Genomic DNA, 27,939 nt, shown 5'->3' on the forward strand with positions numbered 1-27,939 from the left:
CCTGCAGACAGATGGGCCATCAGGCAGGGTGGCTACTGGAGTTGGCTTTTATGGCCTGGTAAGCCAATAAACACCAAGAACCTCAGCCTCTATGCCTGCTACAGGGAAGGTCCCCAGATATTCCTCTCCCTACTAGGCCCTCCAAGTGCAGGGCCCCAGTCCCCTTCAGGCTTGAGGCGAGGCGTGGCCTGCTGCAGGTGCCCTGGGCATGTCAAGTCTTGGCCTTCTGTCCACTCTTGATGCAGAGTGGGGTCCTCCTCAGACTCGTATCGCCCCTTTGGACTGAGAGCCCCACAAAGGCAATGACGGCCTTGTGGAAGAGCAGGAAGCAGCATCAGTCACCATCTTCCTGACAGAGCCCGAGGACGCAGGGTCTCCTTCCCTGAAGCACTAAGAAATGGAGCCCTTGTTCCCAAATCCACATGCCACCAAGCCCCTTCCCCCAACCGAGTCTCTCCCTGGGACTGAGCAGAGGTAGCCCCTCCCAGGGTTCAATAAACAGCCACATGAAGAAGGCAGGCCAGGGGTTTCAATGAGGACAAGGATCTGACAAGTTTAAAACATGTATTTAAAATACAATTTATAAAATGCTTAATCTGCCGACTCAGGAGCCCGCGGTGTGGGGTGGGGTGGGGGTGGGCAGCTGCCCTCTACATCAGCAGAGCAAGACTGCAGGGTGCAGCCCTCCCTCCCATTCCCTTCTGTTCAGACACCCAAGGGGCCCATGTGCACCCCTGGGATCACGTGACCACAAAACAGGACCCCAGAGGTTTCTCGAGTCTCTGCTTACCAGGGAGGCTGGGTGCAGCCCTGCCGGCCCATCCCTGAGCAGAGCACCCCCAGATGGGGCAGAGCAGGGTATGGCTGGGCAGGGCAGGGCTGGGCGGGGCAGGTGGGCTCTGGAAGGGGCTGATGGTAGCAGATAGGGTGTTGCCTCCTGCCTGCAGGTGGGGAGCACCCTGATTGAGTGGGCTGAGAAGGGCTGGTCACCAGGCCGGGACCCCCAGCTCCTTTGGTTATAGGCTGACATCAGAGTAGTGGCTCATGGGAAGCGGTTAGCTGGAAGGGCTGTGGCCTGGCTCATGGGGTCTGGGAGGAGCTGGGGGAAGGGACAGTACCATGAAGGCAGATAAAGGGGCAGCACCTTCAGGTTCCTGCCCCTCATCCCCCTGGGGATTTCCAAGCCAAAGCCTGCAACTTACTTAAAAAAAAAAGAAAAAAAAAAAAAAAAAAAAAAAAGAAAAGAAAAGAAAAAAAAAAAAGCACTTAATGAAAGACAACTACCAAAACAAAAACAAAAACAAAAAACGAACCCAAAAATACACACACGCGCACACACACACACAATCCAAACCGTCTTCCCATTGTCCCTCCCACCTCCCCCGACACAATAGTCTCCTCTTTTCTTTTCTTTCATTTTGCCTGCCACCTCTCCACCTGGGAAGCCAAAGTGTGACTGTTGGTTTGTGGTGACAGGCACGTGGGTGACAGCCCCATCTTTGGCCAGAGGGACATGGGAGCACCAGTCCCTGCCAGGTTCTTAATCTGCAGAGCCCCACCAGCCAGCCCACCCTCGGCTCCTGCTGGAGCAGGCAGGACAAGAGGCTGAGCAATCGGCACTGCAGGCCTTCCCACCTGGACTACCTCTGCACCCTTCTCCCACTCAAAGGACAGTCTCACCGTGGGCCAGAAATCACTGTTACTTGAGGATGGGCACTGGACATTTAGAAGGTGGGCACTTGGTCAGGGCAGTGCACATTAAGATAGCAGCCAGTGTTCTTCCTGTCCACTCCTGGAGGTGACCGCTCCTCCTGCGACTGAGCTCTGCTCTCATCCCTTCCCGGACACTTCCTGGCTTCCCACGGTTCTAAGGCTGTGCCGTGGACTAGTCACTGACTCAACTGACAGCTGGCCCTTCCTCCTGAGGGGAAGATGTTGTGGGACACACTTGGGCCTGGCCTACCACTTACGGGCAAGGCTGAGACCACATGAACTGAGGTGGCATGAGCCTGAAAATCTAGCCTGCCATCGGGGCTGCCAAAAGATGCCCTAATCCAAAATCATGCCAACCGTTCCAAACCCTACCTGCTGGCCGAGAGTGGGGAGGCCATTTGGCTGGCTGAGGCATAAGGTGCAGTGCACTGGGAGAGACCAGAGGGCCTGAGAGGGGCCAGGCTATGCAGAGATGCTCTCTGGGCAGTTGCCTTCTAGCCTATTCTGCCCAAGGAGCCAAAGCAATTTTCCAGGCTCCAGGGAGAGGAAAAACAATCTTCATTCCAAGTCCTCACTCTGGAAATAGGGGTGAAGAACGCCTAGGCCACTGGGAATTAGTTGGCCATCCATCCTTGCAATGCTTCTTCTCCCAACTTTATTCAGACCGGCCTGCTCCCAAGGTACTGATTTCACACGGGAAACATACCAGGTGTAGGTACTGAGCTGAGGCCACCAATGGAGATGGAGCGCTCACAGACCTTAAGAGTTCCGTCCTTGCTGGAGGGGCAGGTCCATCTACTACTGACCACACTGAGCAGATGGCCCGAAGTCCTGGAGCCAGACTCTCTCCTGGTCTTCTTGTGCTGACAGCGGTTAAACACCTGACAAGCCTCACATCCCTTACTCCTAAGCCAGGAGTTCTGCCTCACTCTCTGATGCTTCCTGCTTTCCTCTAGAAGTAGCAAGCCTGGCTGGTAGGAAGCCACCCTGAGGGGGAGGGGAAGGGGAAGTCTGTCACTTTCCCTATCTCCCAAAATACTAGAGGTGGGGTTGGCACCCTCCCCAGGCTCTCTGAGCCTATAGAGCTAGCCCTGTCTCCAGGCAGGGCCAAGAGGCCCGGAACCTAGCTGGGGAGGGAGGTAAAGGCATGGGGTGCTCATCTGTCCTGGGGCTGCAGAGCCCTGCCCCTTTTCTGGGCGGCAGTAGGAATACAGAAGCTAAGCTCACCAAAATCCTATTGGTTAATGTTTCTAGCAAATTTCCCAGAAACATTTTTAAGTAGACTATCGAACTACCCTTTCTCAATTAAAAATTCATTAAACTGCTAAAACCCCTCCCATGCACTTTCCTTGCAAATCAGATATTTGTATAAACAAACAAAAATAGGAAGGAAAAAAAAGGAAAGGATATTTTCAAATGGAACTTACTTTTTAAGTGATGAAGACATGCACTTGGGGGCGGGTAGGTGGGAGTTCTCATTTGTGTTTTGAAATCCCAAATTAATGAGCATGATAAACTGTTATTGCTGGCACTGGCTTTACCCCAAGTGGCCAAGTGGCACTGTCTATGACTCTCTACTCTGAGTCCTTGGTGGGACCCCCAACCCTCCCCCAACCCCCACCCTTTCCCTTTCCATTGACTTGGAACAGCCCTTGTCGATGTGCCAATCACAGTGGGAAGGGGGGTAAAGGGGGAGGTCACAGTGCATGGGGTTCAAGGTCACAGTGGGCGGAGCAAGGGGGATCACAGTGCAAGTAAGTCAGGTCGTTCCCTCTGCTCAAGTCCAGCTGTCTGCCACGGCAGTGCGACCCGTGGCGGACGACCCAGGAGGTGGTGACGGCGGCAGCAGCGGCATCCTTTCTTGCCTGCATTTATCTGCGCTGTTTGAAGCCTTGTGACCCATCAGGACCCAAAGGCTGTCTGATCACATTATTGGGCTGCCGGCTGTCTTCAGGCTGAGAGATCCTGGTTGGCCTGAAGGGAAGATCAGAGGAAGGACTGAAGCAAAATATAAAAGATGCCCCCAAATCATAAAAATCAATCATGCTTGCGGCTAGAGCAGAAGTCACAGTGGTTATCAGCTAACTCTGGTTCCATGAGCCTGCTCTTTGGCAAGCAGACTGGGGCATCTTCTAGTTGGGAGGTCTGGGTGGGGAGGGTTGGTGGTCCATGCTCAGCAGCCACAGCATTCTTCCCCATTTGGAGGCAGGGGGTTGCTCAGGAGCCTGTGCTGTCCAGAGGCAGTGGCCACAAACAGCACATCCTCCACAGAACCATTTGGCATAGACGTTCCAGTGTTGGCCAGGTAAAGACCCCTAGCCACAGGCTCAGCGTGAGCCAGCTTTCTGCCTTGTGCCTCTCCCTAAATCATGTAGTTAGCGGCTCACCAATATTACTAGAGAAGATGAAGGAAACGGGAAGGTGAGGGCCAAGAGGAGAAAACAGATAACAGATGTCACTTCAAAGTAAGGACAGGGCCCAGGTACAGTGGTGCATGCCTATATCCTGAGTGACTTAGGAAGCTGAGGCAGGAGGACTATAAGACTTTGAGAGCATTTTCAGCAACTTAGTGAGACCCTGTCTCAAAACTGGAAGAAGAAGAAAAAAAAAAAAAAAAAAAAAAGGCCGGGGTGGGGCTCAGTGGTAAAGTGTCTCTAGGTTCAATTCCCAGTACCAAAAAAAAGTACAAAGATTAGTCCTTCAAATCCCAATATACCACGTCATCAAAGAGGCCCTTTCAAGTTAGACCATTTGAACAAATACTGCTTTAGTAGGAAGTGACAAACTTAGGAAAAAAACAGCTGAGAGTAAAAAAGAATTTAAAAATTCACACAGTGGGCTACTGGAGACCCAGACTATAACACAGAAGCACCTATCTGGGGGCTCCCCACAGCCATGCAGGGCTCAGCACCCTCTGGCAACTTGCTCATTCACACACGTGCGTGATGACTTGGGGAGGCAGGGATTTACCAAGATCAGGTGACAGGTTTAGTGGCTCTCCAGTGGCACACTGTGACTCGAAGTCTGTGCCTGCAGTCTGCGCAGCACTGCCCTTGTGCCTGCAGACTGCAGGGGCAGCATGCCAGCAACCGCCGACCACACCCGCCCAGCCTCCAGAGCCAGCCGGGCCACTGCAGTGCAGACTGAGCGGGCCCGCGGGCCTCTCACTGCTCTGCGCACAGCCAGCCCTGCTGCTGCTGCCCCTGGGGTGCACAGCCACACGCACCTGTCGAGGATGGGTTTCTCCTGTTCTTCCTCGGGGCTGGCGCTACCCAGGATCCGCTTCCGGGCTTCGGCGTACTCAGCCTCCCGCTGTGCTAGGGACTTGACAGGAAGGGCTGGCCTGCTGGTGGAGTTGGGGCTGCTGACCACACCGTTGCTGGTGGGCCTCTTGAGGATGCGGATCTGTGGAGGGGGTCCCGTGGGAAGGCTATCGTCTTGAATCACAATGGGCACTTTGGGAGGAGATTTGGATTTCCTGCTGACAAAGAGCAAACACAGCTTCACAAATCCTACCTTTGACCAGAAGGCCCTCCACGCCCATGCCCACCTTGGAACCTTCCTCCCTCTCCCCACTAACTCTATTCATCAGTCTCTGGCTTCTGACCAGACAGTCAAATTACCCTCAAGAAGGATCTCAAGAAAGCCACCTTGTCACCAGCTCTGCAGTACCCAGGAACTGCTGCTTAGCCCTAACCCCTGGCCAGGGGCCAGAATGCTTCCTCAACCTGGGACTTCCATGTCTACCACGGGTATAGCGAACACCATTTGACCCCTGGGGCAAAACATTCCATGTTCAGAATCCAATGACACCAGTTAAAGTCCCAGCCTCCCTGTGCAGGGCAGTGTCAGAGGCTGGTGGCCAGCCTGGGTCTCCACCACATGGGCTCCAACCATACACTGCCGGAGCCTGCACCACACTGCCTCAGCCTTCTGCTGAGAGCCACCTGTCTCCCAGAGACCAATACACCAGACGACTGAGTCGTCCCAAGGAGCTGAGCAGAGAAACTTCCTTCACCAGGGCTCTGGCCTGCTGGACAGCGGCGGGGCTGGGAAGGAGGACGAACCTAGACAGGGCTTGGCAGTGCTCAAAAGAGAAGCACTGCTCCAAGCTGGGGATGCACATCAAGGCCACGTGTCCACAGGGAGAGGTGAAACTGGCACACAGGGGAAACAGCACAGGGAGGGAAGGAACAAAGGCAGGAATGACCACCCACACCAGCCACCAGAACCCTCCCAAAGCTGTCAACTAGCTTCAGAACCAGCAGGCCCACAGGGGCCTTTTCCAGATGGAGGGCTATCAGGAGGGGTAGGGACCAGAGGAACTCTGCAGCAGGAACAATGGGGACAGGGGCCTGTGATGAGGGGAGTGCACCTGCTGAGACAGACAAGGAGCCAGAGTCCCCTGGGGAACACTGTGCAGCCTACTGGGCAAATCCAAAGTCTTACCCTCCTTCCGGCTACCTGTCCCTGGGAAAAACCAACAGGCTACCTAAGCCCAAAGTCAACTGTCATCTGCTCTGGAAACCCATTTCCTCTGCTCTGGGGTAGGGAACAAAGCTATCCTTAAAGGTCTCTCAACTTCCTAGACACTTTCCTTGCAGGATGCCCTCAACTGCCAAATCACCACGGCCCAAGGGAAATCAACTGTCCAAACTACTCATATCACAGAGGAAGAAACTGATGTCCAGAAGGGACGACTTACCCCAAACCTCGGAGCAACTGGGCACAGCCAGGCCTAAAAACTTAAATGTTGCAACTTATCACCTTAACTGTCCACCAGATGACCTCACGCGAGGGGACTAATGAGGTCAGAGGCAGGCGCAACACCCCAGCCTCACTCCCAAAGCCTTGAGTCACCATGCCCTGGTCTCCAACTGGGAGGGAAGGGTTTGCTGCCCGGGAGCCTGGCCTGCTACACCTAACAGCCAGCCAGAGAACAGCGCCGACTGCTCAGCTCTCCTCGGCAGAGAGCACAAGTCCTCAGACCAGACAGCAGCCTTACCTCTCCTTTTGTGTGATCTTCAGTTTTTTTTCCAATCGTCTGTCTATTTCCTAGAGGAAAAAAATGTATATAAAAAGTGGAAAAAATCTCTCTCGAATAAAAACTTATGTCTTTATTTTCAGAGCTAAGGGCAGTGTCTTCTCTCTAGCCAGGGACACATGACTGTGTCCTTTGAGATGACGGGCATACACTAGGCTCAGAGGTTGGGCTCCTGTCTGCCTCTGTGGGTCCATCTCCTAGTCCATGGCCACAGCGATGATTCCAGACACTGTCCAGATGGGCTCTCTGCACAGGTTCCAGACTTCTGCCCTATCCCTCAGAGTCACTCGAATCAACTTTCTAAATGTGTGTGATCATGTCACTTCCCCACTCAAAACCCTTCAGCTGCTTGTGGGACCACATCTAAGCTCGGAGCAGCCTCGCCCACACCTCCTGTCTCCTGTTCCCACTCTGCACCACGGCAGTCCCGAGCTGCTACAACCCAGAACCTGGTGCTGCTCCACCTGGCTGCCAAGCTCTCCCCCCTGGCAAGCTTCCCCTTATCCTGCAAAACCCAAATGTCTCCTCTCCTTTATGAGTGTCCTCTGATCCCACCAGCACAATTAATCACCAGCTCCTGGGGGTAAACGGTTCCTGTCACTTTCCTTCATGGTCACATATATCAACTATGAATAATCTATTTTTTACTGGTATGGACTATGAACTTTTGCTGTGACAGCAGCACCTAGTCAAAGGCCTACAGTAAAACAGAAGCCTAGTATTTATAGAACTGAAGTTCATAAGTCTCCTAGTGCATCCAGGAGAAGGGACGACAGGATTCCTCTTGGAACTAGAGCCTGGCAGGTCCCAATTAACACAACACCACCACTTTAGAAAAAAGCAGAGAAAAGACAGGCTGAGAAGGACAAAACATCTGGTCCTGAACTCCCATCGTGCTAGGCCTAACTTCCGGTCATGAACAGGACACAGGTAGGTACCCTTGGCAAACTGAGGCAACAGGCCCCAGCACAGGAACTGTGAAGCCTACGTGTATGGGGGTTGGGGGGACACTACACACAGGGCAAAGGCCAAACTTCCCAGCTCTTGGCTGTTCCACTGCTTTTCTTTATGTCCTACTCACTGGGGGCAAAATCATCGAGCAACCGGAAGAACTTGTAAGCAAAATCATGGATTTCTCTGGATAGCCAATCTCTGAGCAGTAACTCTCAGCCAGGGGTGGTTCCACCCACCAGGAGATAAGTGGCAAAGTCAAGATGTTTGACAGTCACTACCAGAGGAAACTGCTATTGGGTAGAGGCCAGGGAAGCTGCTAAGCCTCATATAATACACAGGACAACCCCGACGAGGAATTAACTAGCCCCCAGAGTCAATAGTGCTAAGGCTGGGAAACCCTGACTGGCAAGATACATGGGATTTTCAAAGAAGTCCACCACCTGCAAAACATTCAGCAGTGTGGTTGAAGGTCCTGAGATTTGCTGGGATCCATTTCATGGCCGGTTTCCACGAGGGCTCTAAGTCCTACAAATCCCTGCATTCTACAGTTCACAGGTACATTGCAAGCTGCTAGCTCTAGTCAAACCTCCTAAATTTTTACTGATTCATTTGAGCCAACGACTGTGGGAAAAATTATTCTTTCTAGTAAATTAAATGGTTTATCATTAGTTTGGTCATAACACCTTTCCATCTTCTTATGTGTACCTCTTATAAACAACATGAAGTCAGAAGGAATCATACGAAGCTAGATTTGAATCCAGCCTCACTGACACTCATCCTGATTGGTGCTGAGCTAGGTTTAAGACTTATCTGGGCAAGCACAACACACGAGACTCCAAGGGCATCGCGAGTTTGTGGATGGCTGGGGAGGCACCACAGCGAAGCCTCTTACTCCAGCTTGGAGCATGGTTCACCAAGTAGGAGAACAGAATGACCTGGATGCTTCTGTGAACTGACTGACAGACACAGAGAATCTGTGCCCACTGTATAGCTTGGTCAGAATTGTAATAATTCTATTATTACCAGCATTGTATCAGGCATAGTAGCACATGCTTAATTAACCCCAGTTACTTGGGAAGCTGAGGCAAGAGAATTTCAAGTTTGAGGCCAGACTGGGCAACGTAGTGAGACACTGTTTCAAAATTAAAAAAGGGCAGGGGGCAGGGATGTAGCTTGGTGGCAGAGCACTTGCTTGGCATGTGCATGCTGGTTCAATCGCCAGTATGAAGTGCGGGGTGAAGGGACAGTGTTATTCCCTGAGTAAATATTATGTCACACGTTAGTCTAAAGCCTATTACCTCCTAAGGGCCCTTCAAGGATTTCCACAAATAACTTCTTGTTTTATTAAAGTTCCACACTGTATCATGTCCTTCCTATCTGAAAACAAGACCACCTAATTCAAGTTTCTCCACCATAAACACAAAGTTTAAGATCTGTGGGATTTAGATGCCTTCAAACAGGGTTGAAACCAACTACCTGCAAAGGCCAGGCAAGTAGCCACACTACGTGCAGGGGCACACCTGGGGGTGGACTGGCTACAGGTCACCACCAAGTCCTAGTTGACAGGGCTAGATCTGCTATTTCATGAGACTTCAAGATTTTTAGGAAAAGTTCTGAATTTTTAAATTTTATAATACTCACTTCATCACTGTGAGGGTCAAAAAGCCCATGGAGGCAAACGGGTCTAATACTTAGCTAAATCTGAGAGGTCCCTTTTCTTTAGGACTCTAGGGAAGACAATCTGCCCAGCACATGAACCTGAGTGGAAAAAAGACCTTCAAAAGAACATCATGGGTCATGCCTATGTAAATGTGCTTTTGTCCCCAAACCAGAGCTTGACCAGTCTACTTGACATATACCACTGTTTTTAAAAATGCCTGATATCAAGGAAAGCCACTGGTAAATGTCATTAGATAGTGATCCTGTCACTGCCCCCAATTCCACACCACTCTCTGTATTGCAATCACTAAAACTCCTCCCAACCCCATCACACCGGGCAAGATGGCTTTAGCAGAGCTGGAGAGGGTTTCTTCTATCAGATTACAGAATGGGATAGACATCCAAGCAGCTTTGGTGAAAAGCGGATCCTGGCCATGGCCAGATGGCCGGTCAGACACCAGGGTGCTGAGAGTCATCCAAGCAAGATGGGGAGTGTGTTGCCAGCAGCTGGAGAGGGCACTGCGTTTCACCCTGGAGTCTGTCCAGTTACCATGAGGCTGTCTACTCTCTGCTTAGACAAGGCCCTACAGTCAGTCTGCTCTCAGACTCTGCTCTGAAAAGCTGAATCAAGTTAAAACAGGGTACAGGGTACACTACAAGAACAGGCATCTCCTGCAGAAGATTCAACATCCCAAAGCAATTAAAGAGGCCTCACGCAGACGTGGGCCTGAAATCAGGAATGGAATTATCAAAGGGCGCTCTCCCTCCCTCTTTATAAGGATGCACAGGTCCCTGCCCTTGGTCAAGGCACCTGTTTTAGAGCCCAAGCTCCACGGCTAGTGACCGTTCCTAGTGGACACCAGGCCAGTGTGAGGGCATAAGCACACTGCAGGAGTGTGGCTGAGGTTTGATGTGCCATGGCTTCTCCTCTGGGAAAGGCTCTTTGGCTTTGCCAAGTAGCACTGAACAGGCTCTGGATTACAGTCTGTGCTGATAAGTGGGGTGGCTTCCTTTCTGGGTCCCAATCCTAAGCAAAAGGTTTGTTGCTGCCAAACTTGGGCATGGCTTGCCTTGTGGGGTTACAACACTACAAAAACACAGTACACATGTCTTGTTCTCAGAGAACAAGCAAAGTCAGAGGTAAGAGTGGAGATGGGAAATCATAAAGAACCACAGGAGGAAGGGAGGTGGTTTTGGACTGGCTGGCCCTTGTGGGGAGATAAAGGAGAGTCCACAACCATGAGGTGACTGAAATCAGATGTCAACACCTTCCACCGAGCTGAACTCACCTAAGCAGGAAGTGCAGTTTCACTGGCTGCCAATGACGGCAGGCTTGCAGTGAATGTGCCCATGTGAGCCTCAGGCAGAAAGCTGGGGGCGGGCAGTGTTTTGCTAAGAGTGCACTGGGGACAAGGTCATTCCAAAAGAAGAGGGCGGGGAAAGAGTGGCCTAGGACAGCCCAACTTGTTACACAGTCACAACCTGTGAATGGAACAAAGAGGACAGAGATGTGCTTCAAGGCCAGGCAGATTACAGCAGCAGGTTCACGCCTGTAACATTCAGGGGAAAAGAAAGGAGAAGAGAAGGGGACAGGAGGAGTAGGAAAGGTAGAGGGAGGTACACAGACCACTCTGGGCCTGGGCACGAAGTGCACCAACTTAGCAACTCAGAGAGGAATGTTCAGGAAAGACTAGATTCTCTAGGGGTAATGAAGCCCTGGAGGACTGACTCCAAGTAGCCAAACTTGGACAGAGACAAAGTGAACAAGCCAGATCTTCATCCATTACTCTGTGAAGGTGGGAGCCGGTGTCCTGCCTTTATTGGTGCCTGACCTGCTGTTGCTACTCTCAAGAGTCACCCTTCCCTGTCCCCCCCACTACCAGGTGCCACAGAACTGAGGCAAAGGAACAAATTGCCCTGCTCCATCACATCCCCTCCCTGCTAACAGGAACTCTCTGGTCACCAGCTCAGAAGTAAAGCAATCTGGACTTCAGCGGAGATCTAGAGAACCCTTGGTTCCCAGCTCTGCCTCAGGAACATGCACCTCCGAACTGGCAACAAAGTGATTAAGGAACTTTCCCCAGATAATGTCTCTCACATTCAAGAAAAGACAACTGCTCTTAAAACTTCCTGTGACTAAGTATGTCCCATGGGGTCAAATGGTCTTGCCTGGCATCCTTAAGTCTCCAAGTGGACAGGGAATGGAGGTTGGGGGATGAAGAGACAGATAAAAGGATTTCTCTTGGAATCAGACCCAAAATTTTAGAAAAACTCAAAAAAGAGATAAGACACTAAAAAGGAGAAGGCAGGATTACCATCACCACATTCTGGCCCCGAACTCTCACCATGGCAGAACTCACACTGGGTCTCAGCTCTTCATACCCAGGAAGGACATTAGCACTTGGACCCCGAGTAGGAGGTGGTCAGTATTGGGCTCTTCTGACAGCGAAGACCCCTTGATAAGGTGCTTATGTTTCTCATATCACATATCTGGATGTGATTCTGGCTTTTCCTGTGAGGGCCCCAATTCCTCTTAGGAATAAAGCAAAGAAATTTATAAGGTAGAAGCAATCTACAGCAGCAAAACCTGGCTAAATCAGAGTAAAAGGTCTCTGAGGCTGGGAATGTGACTCAGAGGTAGAGCACTTGACTCTCATGCATGAGGCCCTGGGTTGGATCCCCAGCAACCCGCCCCAACCGCCACAGTCTCTGTACACTTAAAGTGCAATCCAAAGAGATTTCTCCAAACAACTGCCAAGTCGATTTTTTTAGTTTTGCTTCAGCTCCTGTCTTATCTTCTCTCTCAGTTGTATTGAAAACTGAATCTACTACTGAGCTACATCCCTAGACCTTTTTATTTTGAGACAGGATCTTGCTAAGTTGCTCAGGCTGGCCTTGATGAACTCCCCGTTCTCCTGCCTCAGGCTGCAAGTGCACTTCCTGTTTCTCTATGTTAGTGCCATAATAGTCCTGCCCCTGTAGGGCTGGCCATGTCCAATGCTCCTGCTTATTCTACCACTCCTGGCAGTCCCAGAGAGGGAAACACCCCAAATCCTATCACCCCAGGAGGATTTCACAGTGGTGCTTTAGGATCACTGTCAGGTTAAAAAACAAAACTGAGTTTGCTGGGTGCAGTGGTGCATGCCTGTAACCCCGGCAGCTCAAGAGGCTGAACATGAGGATGAGGCAGAGGAGGCAGGAACTCAACCACTGGGGAAAGCAAGCTCCTGGGACAATTCTGTATTTGTTCAGTTGCAATATCCATCTTGCTTCGTAAATAACCACATGTTGTCTATATTTGTTTGTTATTCAGGCATTTCTCTGGTCATCAGAGGCCTACAACAAAGGAAAACCAGGTTTTTCATTTAACATGAAGAAAAAAGGTAAATGAATTGAAGAGATGATACCACACATAAAAAATTCAGGGGCTGGGGAGATAGCTCAGACGGTAGAGTGCTTACCTTGTAAGCACAAGGCCCTGGGTTCGATCCCCAGCACCCCCCAAAAAAAAAAAAAAAAAAAAAAAATTCAGGAAGTCAAGGTAGGCAGGAAGCAACTTCTCTACTATAATGTTATGTTTATGTGACTGAGAAAAGGTCAAAGTGAACAACATAAATTTACATAACTATAAGCCAAATTAGCGAATAAAATGATCAGAAATATGAAACTGCACTCTCAATTGGTCACATTAAAGTCTCCATGGACTCAATGCTGTAGCTCTCAACACAGATTATGAAAACACATGGAGTTATTTAATTGAATGGTATGAACCAGGATCAGCTTAGGACACACTGGGATATATAATTTGCCGAAGCTCATCCTCACCCAGACTGGAGCTAGACTCTCAGGACCACTGGGCACTGACATGAGCAAGGACACAGCCCAGGGCATCCCTCTCTGTGACCCTGCAATCCAGCCACAGGACTAGAAACTGAGGTAGGCTGAAGCTGCCTCTCCCCGGCAGCCAGGGGTCCTGGGCTTCTCAGACTTGGGGTCACCTTGCAGTAACTTGGGCATCAGAGTGGTCCTGTGCACAGAGTGTGGTCAGGGTCCTGAGACCAGTGGCAGAGCCAACCTGCAGCTCCCAGAGTCCATGCAGAGCTGACCACCTTCACTCCTGGGACTTTACACAGGGACTTACAAGACTTTGATCAGATCAGCACTGTCCACAGGTCATGCACAGTTGCTGGAGGAGTTGGTGTCTCCACCCTTTGGAGTCCTAAGAGTGGGGTGTGGGTGTCTAGTGCCTCATCATGAGGGGTAGACAGCTCACACACACCAAAGCTCACTCTGCGCATACACGTCTGTTTATTTGACCAGATTTAGGACTTGTGGTCAGCATTTATTGGCTCAGTCTTTGGACAATTGGATCATTTAATTCCACTCTGTGGGTGCTGTGCTGTGATGGCAGGAGGTTTGACAACCACCCTAGGGCTGTCCCACCTTAACATGGGGAACAAACACTGCCTGCAGACCTTGTCAACGGTCCCCAGGAGTGGAAGTCTCTGGCACAAGTAGGATCCAGGAAGAAGTGTGGATTTTGAACTGACAATGTCTGCAAAGACCCTGGGTGGACTGGGAATGGGAAGGAGTCATGGGACAGGGACCCAATGAGCATGGAGGGTTAAGACCTGGCATCAGAAATTTATAAAGTTCCTCTGAGCATGGTGAGCTCACCTGAAACCCAGGTATTCAGGAGGTTGAGGCAGGAGGACAACTTTCCAAGACCAGCCTGGGAATCTGGGGAGAAACTGTGTCAAAATAAGATGCAATCAGGGCTGGGATGGGGCTCAGTGGAGAAGCACCTGTGACTCAATCTCACTGATGAAAACAAACACTGGTAAAGTCCACTTAAAAGGCAGTGTCCAGGAAATGTCATTGAAAAACAAAAACAAACCTTCACATATGAAATTGTGTGATCTGTGCTGACAGAATTTCAGACAGGAGGGTTGCAGGTTTAGAGGCCAAGCTTGGCAATCTTATGAGACCCTGTCTCAAAATAAAAAGGACCGAGGATGTAGTCCAATGGTAGAGTGCCCCTGGGTTCAATTCCCACTACTGCAAAAGAAATAAAGGGGGGGGGGGGGTGGAGAAGCATCAGAAGTAACCAGAGGCACCATCATGAAGGGCTTTGGCAGGGTGGCTGTATAGAACAAATCATTCAAATAATTCTTACTTGCCAGGGAAAAACCACCTTTTGCTTCCCTTTCCAAGTACATTCAGCATTCAGGGTGTCTCTGTACTGACCAATAGGGAATCCCTTGGGCCGTGCTTTGCACTAGCTCTAGCCTGTCACCCTAGGTGGGAGGCCACCACTGTCATGTGGCTAGAGAGTCCTTCTCACACAGCCAGACCAAACCAAGATGCACTTGCTGTAAGAGCCAAATCTAAGAGCATACTTTCCAGGCCAGGTACAAAAGGAGTGTAAAACTCCTCATTCATATGCTGAATACTGATTACGTGCTGAAATGAGGCCATTTTGATACATCAGGCTCAATAAAAAATATTAAAAATGTCACCTGCTTCTTTGCACTTTTAAAAGGTGGCACCTAGAACATATCACACATGTGACTCTCGTTGTGCCCTCTGCTGGACAACGCTGCCTTGGAGTCTAACCTCAGGATAAGACATGTCCAGCACACAGGGGAATGCTGCTTGCTGATGTGAACCCACCCTAGGGGGCCTGTCTGTCAGACTGGCTAACGGCAACGGACACTAACTTATGCCGAGGTTTGGCTCAGGCCCTTCTCTGGGTTACATTCACAAGGACCACCCTGCTGCCAAATTCAGTGATGAATTCCAAATCCTTATTTCCCTCAACCTCTCGGCAGCACCAGACAAGGCTCAAGGATTCATCCAGAAAGAACCTCCCAGACACTGCTCTTGGTGTCCTGTCTATCTCCTCAACAGCTTCTTTCCACACGCTAAGGTTGGCCCTCCTTGGGTCATAGGTTCCTCTTCCTTGCCTGACCCCTAGGGGTTTGGACGTCTCTTATTCTACATCCATGCTGGCTTCTTAAGTGGCCACATCTAGGTCCACAGCTCTATGAACAATAATTCTTAACCGAGACTCAATGCTCCCACTTAGATTTCAAAAGATATCCAACTTACACACAGTCTCAGCCATTCCCGTCTTCCAGGGAATCCTGAAGGCCTGTGAGTACTCTGAGGTCTCTTTCACAGGCCATGTCCACAGAACTTGCTGGTCCTACTTTCAGAACACTCTCAACTTTCTCAATATCCCTGCTGCTGCCACCCTGCTGCAAACTGCCAATGATCAGTGTCTTCAATGGACAGTTGCAGCAGCTTCCTACTCAATCTCCACAGGCAGGCAGGCAGGGGCACACACGCACACGCGCACACACGCACACACACGCGCGCGCACACACACACACACACACACACACACACACACCAGAGAGGGAGACAGACAGACACACATTTCTCTCTGTGGGAGAAACTTCATAAATTCCCATCTCGAGACAAGACTATCTAGCTTTCTTCAAAGAGCGTCCATGGGGGAGTGAAGCCGCGTGGCCTTTTACTTCACTTAGCAGGGGCCCAAGTACACAATGCATTCAGGGTCTAACAGCTAAATAGGCAAAAAGGAACAAAACAGGGAACACATTAGGGGAAGCAGGGGTCACAGGGAAGCAACCATATTCAAAAAAGAGCTAAGGCTGGGCTGGGTGCCATGTGCAGCTCTGGGTTTGATCCCCAGGACAAAGAACAAACAAACACACACACACACACACACACACACACCACTAAGGCTGCCTTAGGTATTTCTTGGTGGGGGGGCGACAGGAGCCACATTCTCCAAGCACCTGTGATAGGCATAAGACACAAATGTCCTTCTGTCATCACCTGGAATCCTTGTCACAATCCCTGGGCTGAACTTCAGTCTTGCTGAATACTCAGAATTTAGGTGGCTTGAGGTTACAAAACTAGTAAGTGACAGCCTGGAATCCTAATCTTCAAGAGGAGGGAGCACAAAAAGTTTGAGAGTGGCAGGAAGGCGGCAGTAGGGCCCAATGAGGTGGGATAAAGGCTGGCAGCTAGCACCACCCACCTGCTTCTGCACCCACTCCAGTCTGGTGCAAGGCCAGGTGTCCTGAGGAAGGACTGTAGCAGCAGAATCAAATCCACAATCTAGACCTTCAAACTTGGCAGAACTCAAAAGCAAATAGTTCTTCAGCAGAAATCAGAGCCAGCAATTTAGATGTGCCCCAGGCCAGAGGGCCTCAGAAAATTTGCAAATTCCCATCTTGAGACAATGTCTAGCTTTGGTAGCCAGATGTGGTAGCACTTGCCTGTAATCATAGCGGCCAGGGAGGCTGAGGCAGGAGGATCACAAGTTCAAAGCCAGTCTCAGCAACTTAAGTGAGGCCCTAAGAACTCAGCAAGACCCTGTGTCTAAATAAAATATTAAAAAAGGGTTGGGGATGTGGCTCAGTAGTAGAGCGCTTGCCAAGCATGTGTGAGGCACTGGGTTTGATTCTCAGCACCACTACAAATAAATTAAAATAAAGGTTCATCAACATCTAAAAAAAAGTATATTAAAAACAAAACAAAAAAAAAGGGCTGGGATGTGGCTTAATGGTTAAGAGTCCCTGGGTTCAATTCTTGGTATTAAAAAAAAAAAAAAAAAAAAAAAGTCTTGTTTTGAGTGCTCCTTCAAAGAGTCTGTGTGGGACAACAAACCCATGTGGCCCTTAGCTATAAAGCAACAGGACAGACAGGGGAAATGGTGAGGAGCCCTGCCCTGCAAATAAAATAATAGGTAAAGTCTAATGGGGCTCCTACTTTCTCCTTTTTTAAAAAAATTGCTTTTCCCTTTCAGTTCTCATACAACACATTCAACATACAACACTACGAAAAGGCACACCAGCCCTCAGAGGCAGCAAGAAAGAGACCTCTCCGTCTTGGGAACTCTGGACTCCAAACTGGACAGAGGCTTCGCTGAGCACCGCCGAGTCGGGGAGAATGCCTGGCCCTCAGAGCACTGGCACGTCCTCTCCCACAGCTGCTTGCAACTGCACTCTGCTCAGCGCTGCAGAACTCTCCTCCAGTGAGGCAAATTCTACGAATTCAGTATCACAAATGAGGAGGAGGAAGCCGAGAGAAGCGTAGGAAGTGCTCACCCCCAAATTAGACCTGGCATTTAAATACCAGTCTTCTGACTTCTATGCCACCAATGGAGAAAAAGGGGGATGTTTACTGACAGAAGGAGCTTATCTGGCCTTGTTACCACCTCCAACAGAGATGTCACGGCTCTTCTCCCAAGGAAAATAACAGGTACTCTGATTCTGGAGGATGGAACAAAGTCACTGACGCCCCTACCCCTGATTTTATGGTAATAGCCAAGGATGTACTTATCAATGTCCAGTTAGATTTCATGGTATTCAGCAGAGGCCTGAGTATACAATGCATTCTGAGCCTAATGGCTTACTGAGCAGAAAGGAACACAAGAGGAACACTTTAGGTGACTCGGGGAGGAGAGGACAGCAACCACAATCCAGATAAAGGCATCCAATTCAATAATTAAAAATACCAAGCAAAAATTATTTATATATTATCTTTTTCCACTTGGTTAAATGTTAAAAAATGCTATCTCCCAATATGATCAAGATTTCAACCAGGAGTCACTTTTGGTATTTTAATCAACTACAGCATTATCCATTTGGCTCTTCTGTACCAAGTTCAAGTTTCTGAGAACTGAAATTGATTAGCTCATCCAGGTTACAGAAGCAGGTCAATCCCAAGTGAGAACAAATAAAATACTTCAAAGGGACTAGCAAGGAAGCATCTAAAGTACCTAGTTAATTATCTGGTGGCAATCAAATGTAAACAAAACACTGCAAGCCAGTCCCTGGGAGTGTGGGCTCAGGACACAAGTGGGGCTGGGACTGACCTCATGATTTCCTTTCCAGGACCAGGGATATAGCACCTAACTCCACCAGGTCACTGATGATGGATGTAAACAGGCACTGTGCCCACACTGCACACCTCTCAGAAGCAGGAGCAGTGGCTTGCAGGCTTATGGGCAGTGTCTATTCACCAGTGAGATGCGCAAGTAGGTAGCAGAAACAAAACTGACAGCTGGAGGGTCACAAATGCTTTATAAGCCATGAAGACCGGAGCATGAAGGCTGGGAACCTGGTTTTCAAGGTCAATGAAGAGTGGTGACAGGAACCAGGTGCAGTGGTGCATGCCGCAATCCCAGCGGCTTGAGAAGCTAAGGCTGGAGGATCACCAGTTCAAAGCCAGTCTCAGCAATTTAACAAGGCCCTAAGCAATTCAGTGAGACCGTCTCAAAATAAAATATAAAAACGGTTAGGGATGTGGTTCAGTGGTTAAGCACCCCTGGGTTCAACACCTGGTACCAAAGGGGGTGGGTTGGGGGTGGGGGTGACAGCCCTGATCTCTCCATACTCAAGTCCTAACTGTCCTGTACAATCATATCAGAGTCCCTGAAGAATGCCATTTTAACCTGTATTTATTATTCCATTTGGAAAGGAATGAATGCTATTTCCTGTGTTCCTCTGTGGGGGAGGGAATGACTACTGTGAGGGATCCTTCCTCCCCTGCTTCCACACCAAGGATTGAATCCAGAGCTTCCAATTTACTAGGTGTAAGTGCCCTACCACTAAGCTACATCCCCAGATCTCTCTATTATTTGAGAAAGGGTGTCATAAAGTTGCTGAGGCTGCCTTGAACTTGCAATTCTCCTGCCTCAGACTCTTGAGTAGTTGGGATTACAGGTGTGTACCACCATACCAAGCTTGTGAGGGTTATTTTGTCTCAGCAACAGAGAAAAGATTTATCTACATACAGACTACTGTTGAGATTTATTCCTAATGTCTTTGCTTGGTTTTAACCTTAAACTTCCCAGCAAAAGCCTCACAGAGCGAGGTGTTAAAGAGAAAGATGAGTGGTAGAGGCTAATAGGCCTAACACACTCAGTCTGTTTTTGGTACTAGAGATTGACCCCAAGGGTGCCTTACCACTGAGTTACAACTCTACCCCTTTTTATTTTGAGACAGGGTCTGGCTAACTTGCTGAGGTTGGCTTCAGACTTGTGATCCTCCTGCCTCAGCCTCCTGAGTGGCAGGGATTACAGGTGTGCACTGCTGTGCCCAGTTTGGCAAAGAAATCTCTACCAGCACTAAGGGGAAAAAAAAAAAAAAAAAAAAAAAAAAAAAAAAAAATCAGGTTGGGGATATAGCTCAGTGGTAGAACACTTGCACGGTACATGGTTCTACCTCCGGCACTCCAAAATATATACATATATATATCTCCATATACATACATAATTTCAATCTGTACTTTGGTTCAGTTTAGCTATAGATTTAAGTAGTTCAACCTTCTCCTAGGAAACCAACAAATCAGTTGTTGTCCTGACAGAAGAAAAGTTTCTATCCCCGTGGGGGAGGTGTGCCAGGAGTGCACACCACACCTTGTGGAGACTGGGGAAGTGACACTCCCGGGGAGCTGGTCACCACAGCGCAGTGGTGGGAACTAGAAAGTGAGGGCTGCTCCAAGAATGTCTGGGCTGTCAGACAACAGTGACCTTCTCCCGCAGGATTCTGCCAACAGCTTTAGAAAGGTACTCTAAATTCTCCTGCACAGTAAGAGGAAAAGCAAGAAGGCCTGTGACTGCCTGAATTTCCAGCCCACAGTCCATGGCAACCATGGCAGCTCTCTCGCACACCCAGAGCATGCGGGAACAGAACACCCAGCCCGACGCAGCCTCAATGAAAAGGACTGCGAAGTTACTACTGAAAAGCTCATTATCCTCCCTTGTTTGAAGCCTCAGTGAAACAGATCTTTTTCCAAAGTCCAGAGACAGAATGCTTTGCATGATCAAGCATAAACTGGCCAAATGTTGTGTAGAAAGTCCCTTCTGAGAACATCTCTAGAACTCAATTTTTCAAAAAAGACCAGAATAGCTGAGAGGGAGTCATTTTGTGCTTGGTATACCTGGGTTTGTGCTTTCTGACTCCCATAACTACTTCCTTGACTGTAAAGACAGAAGGAAATCCGTAGCAACTACCCCAAACAAATCTTTTTTTTTTTTTTTTTTTGGCCTGCTACCCACTGCCAACTGTACACACATCATAATGACAGCAGCCACAGGAAACACGCAGACCCCAAAGAGAGGTGGCAGTCGCACTTGGGAGGCATGGTCTCTTCTCTAAAGAGAGGTAAATAAAACTTATCTCCTAAATTAAAATTTAGTTATGTCACACCATTGCTAAAATGAAGAGGGGGAGGAGCGTAGGCATTCAAAACTCTCCACCACTTTCAGGATGAAGTCCAAGCTTCCAGAACCAAGTACAAGGAAGCCCTTACCAATCTGGCCCCTGAATGCCTCTCTGGCCTCATCTCTTTCCACTCAGTCCTGCCAACCCTCTCCCTCCCCCCTCAGCCAGAGGGAAATGCTTGTAGCTCCCAGTGCCCGCATCTCTTCCTTCAGTTTCTTCTATGCATGCCTCGGCCCTACACCTACCACCTACCCTCCCAGGCTGAACACAGCTTAATTTGGCTGGTCTTTCCAACATTTTTTTTTTTTTTTTTTTTTTTTTTGAGATGGGGTTTTCACTATTGCCAGGCTGGTCTTGAACTTGTGATCCTCCTACCTCAGTCTCCCTACTAGCTGGGATTAGAGGTGTACACCACCTTACCCTCCTCCTGGGTCTTTCAAATCTCATGCAGGCATCATCTCTCTATAGGACTGTCTCTGATTCCAGTCATGGTATCCACTTGAGCCTCATCCACAGGAGGGTTGCTATCTTACCTGTCTGACTCCACCACTGGACAAGGTCTCAGTGCCTGGTACACAATTGGTATTTGATGTTTACTAACACCTTCCTATGGCTGATGTGCCACTCAGTATCACTGAAGGGACAATGTTTAGAAAACTGGCTCATGTGGACAGAAAGTAAACTTTTTTTTTTGGTACTGGGGATTTAACCCAGGGGCACTCAACTACTGAGCCACATCCCCAGCCCTTATTTTATTTAGAAACAAGGTCTCACTGAGTCCCTTAGGGTCACGCTAAACTGCTGAGGCTGGCTTTGAACTCCCAATCCCCTCACCTTGGCCTCCCCAGCACTGTGATTACAGGCGTGGACCACTGTGCCTGGCCATAAATTTGAGTTCTTAATGCAGACAACCAGTTATCCATTAACTTACTTAAGATGTATTTTCTTCCCATTAGCTACATAACTTAATCACAAGAAAAAGAATACAAGGAAACTTTTGAGATACAGGGAAACCAGAGGTTGGCAATGCTTCATTATAACCACTGATCCAATTTAATTTATGTATCATCCACCTTCCCTTAGTTGGGTTAGCTCATTACCCACAAGATGGACCAGGTTAAACAACTGGTTAAGAAAACAAAACAAAATAAAAGCACCTAGCTTTATACCATCAGAAAGTGAACCTACTGCTAATCTGATTTTTTTAAAAAGCACAAAGATAGCTTTCCAATTACAAAATGCTCTATTTGTCCCTTGTAATTTGTTTAAGGTGAGGGCACAATATGAAGTTTGAATAAGAAGCCAGGGTACAGCTCAGTGGTAGAGTGCATGCTTACCATGAACAAGACCCTGGGGCTGATTCCCAGTCCCCCAGATAAAGCCTGACTCAACATTAACTCAGCTTTACATTTTCATTTCTCCCAAAGGCAGTGTGTGATGTATATGTCTGTGTGTGCACATTTTTTTTTTGTTTTTGTTTTATTGTACTGGGGATGAAACTCAGGGGTGCTCTACCACTGAGCTACAGCCCCAGTCTTTTTTTTTTTTATTTTGAGACAGGGTCTCACCAAGTTGTCCAGGCTGGCCTGGAACTTGTGCTCCTCCTGCCTCAGGCTCTTGAGTACCTGGGATTACAGGTGGGTGCCACCAAGCCATGCTAACGGCAGCATATTGCTAAAGAAGCATTTCCTTGGTGAAATATAAGTTACATTCCTTGAACTGTCTTTTGATTGTAAATGCAGCCCCTTGGGAGGCAATGGAACAATAGTAGATAAGTGTTCACAGTACTAACTAAAAAAGCAACAGCTGGGCACAGTAGTGCATGTCTGTAATCCCAGTGGTTAAGGAGACTGAGGGGCCTGGGGAGATAGCTCAGTCGGTAGAGTGCTTGCCTTGCAAGCACAGGCCCTGGGTTCGATCCCCAGCACCCCCCCCCCAAAAAAAAAAAAAAAAAAAAAAAGAGACTGAGGCCCTAAGCAATTTAGTGAGACCATGTGCCTAAATTAAAATAAAAAGGGCTGGGACGTGGCTCCTTGGTACAGCACCCCTGGGTTCAATCCCTGCCCCCGCCCCTAAAAACAGTCTATTTGAAGAATATTTGAGGTGTTTCTCAAAGTCATTCTTTCCCTGAGTGACACAACAGCACTCAAAAATTGCATATCCTGACATCAGATGTATGCACTGACACAGGAGGAGGAAATGCTATTATGATCAAACTTTTTTTGTACTGTTAAAGGGCAGGAATCACCAAGAACTAGAAGTGCCTCTGGATTATGAGGAGTCTGAACTTTTACTTTCAGATCAATCAGACCTCATCCGCTAGTCCCTCCACCTCCACTCAGGTTTGATGTGGTGTGGCGCTGGAGGCGGGCAGGGGCATTCGATGCTCATTAATAATAGTGAGAGAGAGAAGGTGACCTGAAGTTGGCACTCATGCAAGCAACTGCCTATATCTGAAAGGCACGGGCAGTCCACGGGTAGACAGTGATGTGCACATGTTGCTTCATCCCCTCCATGATTCCCCTCCTTCAAAGTGCACATTTATAAAACCTTTTGTGATGCTTGAAAAGTGAATCAAATTCAAGAAAGTTTTCAAATAGCTGGGTACAGTGATGCACCTCTGTAATGCCAGCAACTCAGGAGCCTGAGTCAGGAGGACCACAAGTTCAAAGTCAGCCTGAGAAACTCAGCAAGACCCTGTTTCAAATAAAAAATAAAAAGAGGTGGGGGATGTAGAGCGCCCTGCCCTGGGAGCCATTCCCAGGATTAACAACAACAACAAAAAAAAGGAAGAAAAGAAAAGCCTTTAAATAAATGCCCAAAGCAAACATTAAAAATGAAAGGTAAGTAAAGGCTGGAGTGCAGGTCAGGGTGGAGTGTGTGCTTCACATGCAAGTGGCCCTGGTTCAATCCCCAGCACCAAAAATAAATAAATAATCAATTAAAAGTTAATGCCCAACCCTAAGTCCTCCAGATCTCCAGGTAGGGAAGGAATGAAATGCTAGCCAAACAAGCCAGCTTTGTAGGGCATGGTGGTGCACACCTGTAATCCCAGCTACTGGGAAGGCTGAGGTGGGAGGATTACTAAATTGAAGGCCAGTCTGGGCAACTTAGTGTGACTCTGTCTCAAGACAAAATAAAAAAGGACGGGGGGGAGGGTTGGGGATATAGCTCAGTTGGTAGAGTGCTTGCCTCACAAGCACAAGGCCCTGGGTTCAAATCCCCAGCACCACAAAAAAAAAAAAAAAAAAGGACTGGGGATGTAGCTCAGTGGTAGAACTGTTGCTTAGCATGTTTAAAGTCCTGGGTTCAATTCGTTGGACCACCAAAAAACACAAAAACCAGACAGAGAGAAAGAGAGATAGACAAGACACACACCCCCAACACACACACACACACAGAAGGGCTGGATGCATAGTTCAGTGATAGAGTACTTGCCCAGCATGCTCAAGATCCTAGAATCAACTCCCAAAGAGCAAAGGAGACCAACTTTGAAATTTGTTTTGGGTTCAAATCCCAGCTCCCCCACTTACTATGTGTGTGATCTTGAGCAAAAGAGGTTACTCCCTAAATCTCAGTTTCCTTGTCTATAAAAAGATGACAATGGCTCAACAGGTTGTTCCAAATTCTATTCAATATTAGATACAAGAGGAAGCTGGGCACAGTGTGTGTACCTGCAGTCCCAGCTACTAGGTAAGATGAGGCAGGAGGATTACTTGAGCCCAGGAACTCTGGACCAACCTGGGCAACACAGCAAGACTCACATTATTCATTCTCATTCTCATATTCATTCTCTCTCTCTCTCTCTCTCTCTCTCTCTCTCTCTCTCTCTCACTCACACACACACACACACACACACACACACACACACACTATAGATAGAAAGATAGTACCTAGCACTCTAAAGATAGTGGGAAGAATACTGGACAAGCAGCAAAACAGAAGTTACACCTTTTCTGGGGGGGAGGGCGGTACTGGGATAGAACTCATGGGCACTCCACCACTGAGCCACACCCCCAGCCCTATTTTGTATTTCATTTAGAGACAGGGTCCCACTGAATTGCTCAGTGCCTTGCTTTTGCTGAGGTTGGCTTTGAACCCCATCCTTCGCAGCTGCTGGGATTATAGGTATGCACCACCACCCCTGGTTACATTTTACATCTCTTGGTTTATTCAGCTGTAAAATGAGCCCCTGCCCTAGTTGATCTCTAAGAAATTTACACAATCTCAAAAAACTTAAAATAACCCTCAATTTCTGTTAAATCCTACATTCATTTTTGTTCCTTTAATTTCCTCCCCAGTTCATTAAGGTGAGAAACTCATGTTCTTATAAAACGGGTGAGGAAAGGCAGGCTTGGTAGCACAGGCCTATAATCACAGGGATTAGGAAGGCTGAGGCAGGAAGATCCAAGTTCCAGGCCAACCTCAGCAATTTAGTGAGACCCTATATCAAAATTTTAAAAAGTTGAGGGTGTAGCTCAGGGGTAGAGCACCCTTGGGTTAAATCCCCAGTACCTACCCTCCTCCAGCCCAAACACAAGATGAGGAAAACCAAAGAAAGACCCAGGTGCACTAGAGACTTATCTTTTGAGGCACTAATTATGGCCCAAGCTTTTCTGCAGGGGGCGGCAGGAGGGGTGTCTGAGTGATTCACTCCTGTTAGTGGTAGGCAATAAACGCCTTTACTGGAAATTTTGCATTCTCTGGCACAAAGTCATTGTTAAGCACACGGCCTAGCACACAGCAGACACTCAAAAATGTTGGCTGAATGAATAAATACCCAACTGACACCTGTTACTCCCTATAAAGGCTTTAATTTACTTTCTTGACTCAAGCCAAACTCCAAAAAAGCTGGTAGACCCGTAAGAACTCCACTAAATATCTTCTGAACGAAGTACTCCTTCAAACACTCAATCATGCTAAGTGGAAAAACATAACCGTGGAAGAAATGCTGAGCCAGCGGAAAAAACTTCGAAGCCCAGTTTCAACATTCCTATAGAGATACACACCCACTGCTGCGAGGGTCAATTTCCCGTCCTCTTCCTGGGCACCCTCCAAGGTGCTTGGGGAAGAAAGACCCAGCTCCTGTTCTACCCTGGGACACTCGACTCCCCACACATAAGCCCTTTAGGTGGAAGTCGCTCGAGTCAGCACTGCATAGACACAGACACGGGGGCACCAGACAGGCCTCTCCCCGGCTTCGCCAGGGTCGCCAGAGAAAGCAACAAACTGCAAACACCAAATTAGCTCAACGGGCAGTTCCTGCTGGGGATAAACTATTTCCCTACAGCTTCTGGAGGCAAACGAGAACTCCCAAGTCGAGTGGAACGGTCCGCGCCCCGCGTCCTGGGATGCAGCTGTTTCTGGCACCGCACCCCTCCCCCGGGGCGAGGGGCGGCCGGCGGGGCTCTGGGCAGCTCCGCTCGGGTCCCCGGAGACCGCCCGCCGCGGGCTCTCAGAGTAAGACTGAAAGAGGAAAAAGCCCAGGCTCGCCCGCCGCGGCGGATGGCGCAAAGCGGTGGGGGATTTTAGTAGAGCGGAGGGGCCCCAGGAGGCCTGGGCGTCCCCCTGCCCTCGGCGGCCTCCTCCCGCTTCCTCCCGGGCCGGGCACGCCGCCCTGGTCCGCGCAAGCACCACCGGAGTCCCTCCTCCTCCGAGCACATGAACTTTAAAATGGTGCCTCGGGCGGGGGGGCCCGACGGGAAAGGAAGGGTTCCAGGGGCCGGGGCGAGCGAGCGGGCGCAGGGGCCGCGGACAGAGGCCCCGGGCGGCTGGTGGGGCGCCCCCGGTGACGCGACACGGGGGCGCGGAGGAGGCGCACCGGGCAAAGGTGGAGGGAGAAATGGAACGCTGCCCCTTTAAGAGGCCTTTACGGCGCTCAAGGACCGGGGGCCTCTCCTCCAGCCCTGGCCCGGTGTCTGGGGCCCTTCTTTGGGGAGAACCATCCCCGGACCCGTTCCCCGGAGGCTTCCCTCACGCCAGGTCCCGCCCGGCCCTGCCCCGGGGCGGCGGCTCCTCCTTACCCCGCTGTCTGCCGCCTCCTCCCAGCTCTCAGCGACCTCCTCATCTTCCATCTTACTCGCCGCTTTCCCTCCTCCCCCAACCCCTCCCCGCGCCTGCGCCCTGAAACGCGCCTCCGTCGCGGGCGCGGGCACGCAAGGCTTTACTCAATGGACCCCGCCCCCGGCCGAGCCCGGAAGAGGCTCCAGGCTAGGGCCCAAGCTAACTGAGGCTGCCATCTTGGAAGAGGGCGCGGAAACCGCATAGCGGCCATCTTTCCTAAGGGAACGCGTTATTTCTCGCACGGAGTGGGAATTCCCGTGAAGTCATCGTCTGGAGTACGGGAAGTGTGTGCTTTAGAACCAAGATAGGCAATTATTGAAAATTTTCTTTTTAAGTGAGACTCAGTTTTCCATAATCTGTAGATTATGTTTTTCCCCAGAATTCTGAAAACATTCTTACATCTCAAAAAAGGATGAAAAATAACTGTTGATACATGAAACATTTCATTTCTGATAGGGTAAAAATTTCTGATTACCGTATTTCCTGCTCTTTAAGCAGTATTCCAATCATCCAACTAATTAAAAAAAAATTTTTTTTTAGTTGTCAATGGATCTTTATTTATTTATTTATTTATTTTTTATTTATATGTAGTGCTGAGAATCAAACCCAGAACCTCACACATGGTAGGCCAAGTGCTCTTACCACTGAGCTACAACCCCAGCCCCCAACTACTTTATATCCTCTGTCGTGTGATAGAAATATTACTGTTAGTTGATAGTATTGCACCTAAGTGAAGCAACCAGTGGGACTCTCAGCTACTAAAGTTGTCCTGCGTATTTAATGACGGGTTAATACATTAGCATTACCTTTAAAAATCAACTTTCTTCCTAGTCTTCTTGTATTATGTTTCTTCAGGATACAAGTAGAGACCTTTTGATAAGTTCAACCTCAGATAGTTCCAATTTGAACATTCTTGTGCAAATTATGAAACTGTGCCTCAGTTTCCCCAAGTGTAAAACATAGTAACTACTGCAAAGGTAGATTGTAAAGATTAAACGATTTCAATGCTGAAAAAACTAGAAGTATCTGACCCAGAGTAAAAATTCTGAGAGTTAGCTATTATAATTATGGGGGTGGGGCGTCTTGCTTTCCCGGGAAAGACTTCTAATGCTCACTTCTCTATAATCATCCTTTCCCCAAACACAAAAGGTGGGGGGAAAAAGAAAACACCATGCGTTTTTATTCTCACTGACATGTTCTTCTAGTCCTCTCAGTATTAAAAGCTTCATCATTTAGCAG

At 48.9% G+C, this 27,939-nt stretch overlaps 1 protein-coding gene across 4 annotated transcripts; it reads right to left on the minus strand.

The window, feature by feature from the left end:
• Nucleotides 1-1,312: 1,312 nt before the first annotated feature.
• Szrd1 (SUZ RNA binding domain containing 1) lies at nt 1,313-26,747 on the minus strand. 4 transcript variants are annotated; one of them, XM_047525569.1, is made up of 4 exons: nt 26,661-26,733; nt 6,719-6,768; nt 4,940-5,194; nt 1,313-3,687 (listed from the first exon to the last, which is right to left on the minus strand). In XM_047525569.1, exons 1-4 carry the CDS (start codon nt 26,709-26,711, stop codon nt 3,585-3,587), a joined length of 459 nt encoding a protein of 152 aa, XP_047381525.1. In that variant the 5' UTR covers nt 26,712-26,733; the 3' UTR covers nt 1,313-3,584. The 4 variants fall into 4 exon arrangements, with proteins under 4 accessions (XP_047381525.1, XP_047381534.1, XP_047381546.1 ...); XM_047525578.1 differs by having other exon boundaries at nt 4,940-5,191; nt 26,661-26,723; XM_047525590.1 differs by lacking the exon at nt 6,719-6,768 and having other exon boundaries at nt 4,940-5,191; nt 26,661-26,747.
• Between the last annotated feature and the right edge of the window lie 1,192 nt (nt 26,748-27,939).

This window comes from Sciurus carolinensis, chromosome 1, assembly GCF_902686445.1.
Source record: "Sciurus carolinensis chromosome 1, mSciCar1.2, whole genome shotgun sequence".
Lineage (NCBI taxonomy): Eukaryota > Metazoa > Chordata > Mammalia > Rodentia > Sciuridae > Sciurus > Sciurus carolinensis.

What these genes read in the sequence shown, in the direction of transcription:
- Szrd1 (XM_047525569.1), bottom strand. Translation starts at nt 26,711, where the DNA reads ATGGAAGATGAGGAGGTCGCTGAGAGCTGGGAGGAGGCGGCAGACAGC. An exon ending in AAGATCACACAAAAGGAGAG is followed by an intron (nt 5,195 to 6,718) that starts GTAAGGCTGCTG and finishes GCTCTTTGTCAG; the next exon opens with CAGGAAATCCAAATCTCCTC. An exon ending in GAGAAACCCATCCTCGACAG is followed by an intron (nt 3,688 to 4,939) that starts GTGCGTGTGGCT and finishes TCTTCCCTTCAG; the next exon opens with GCCAACCAGGATCTCTCAGC.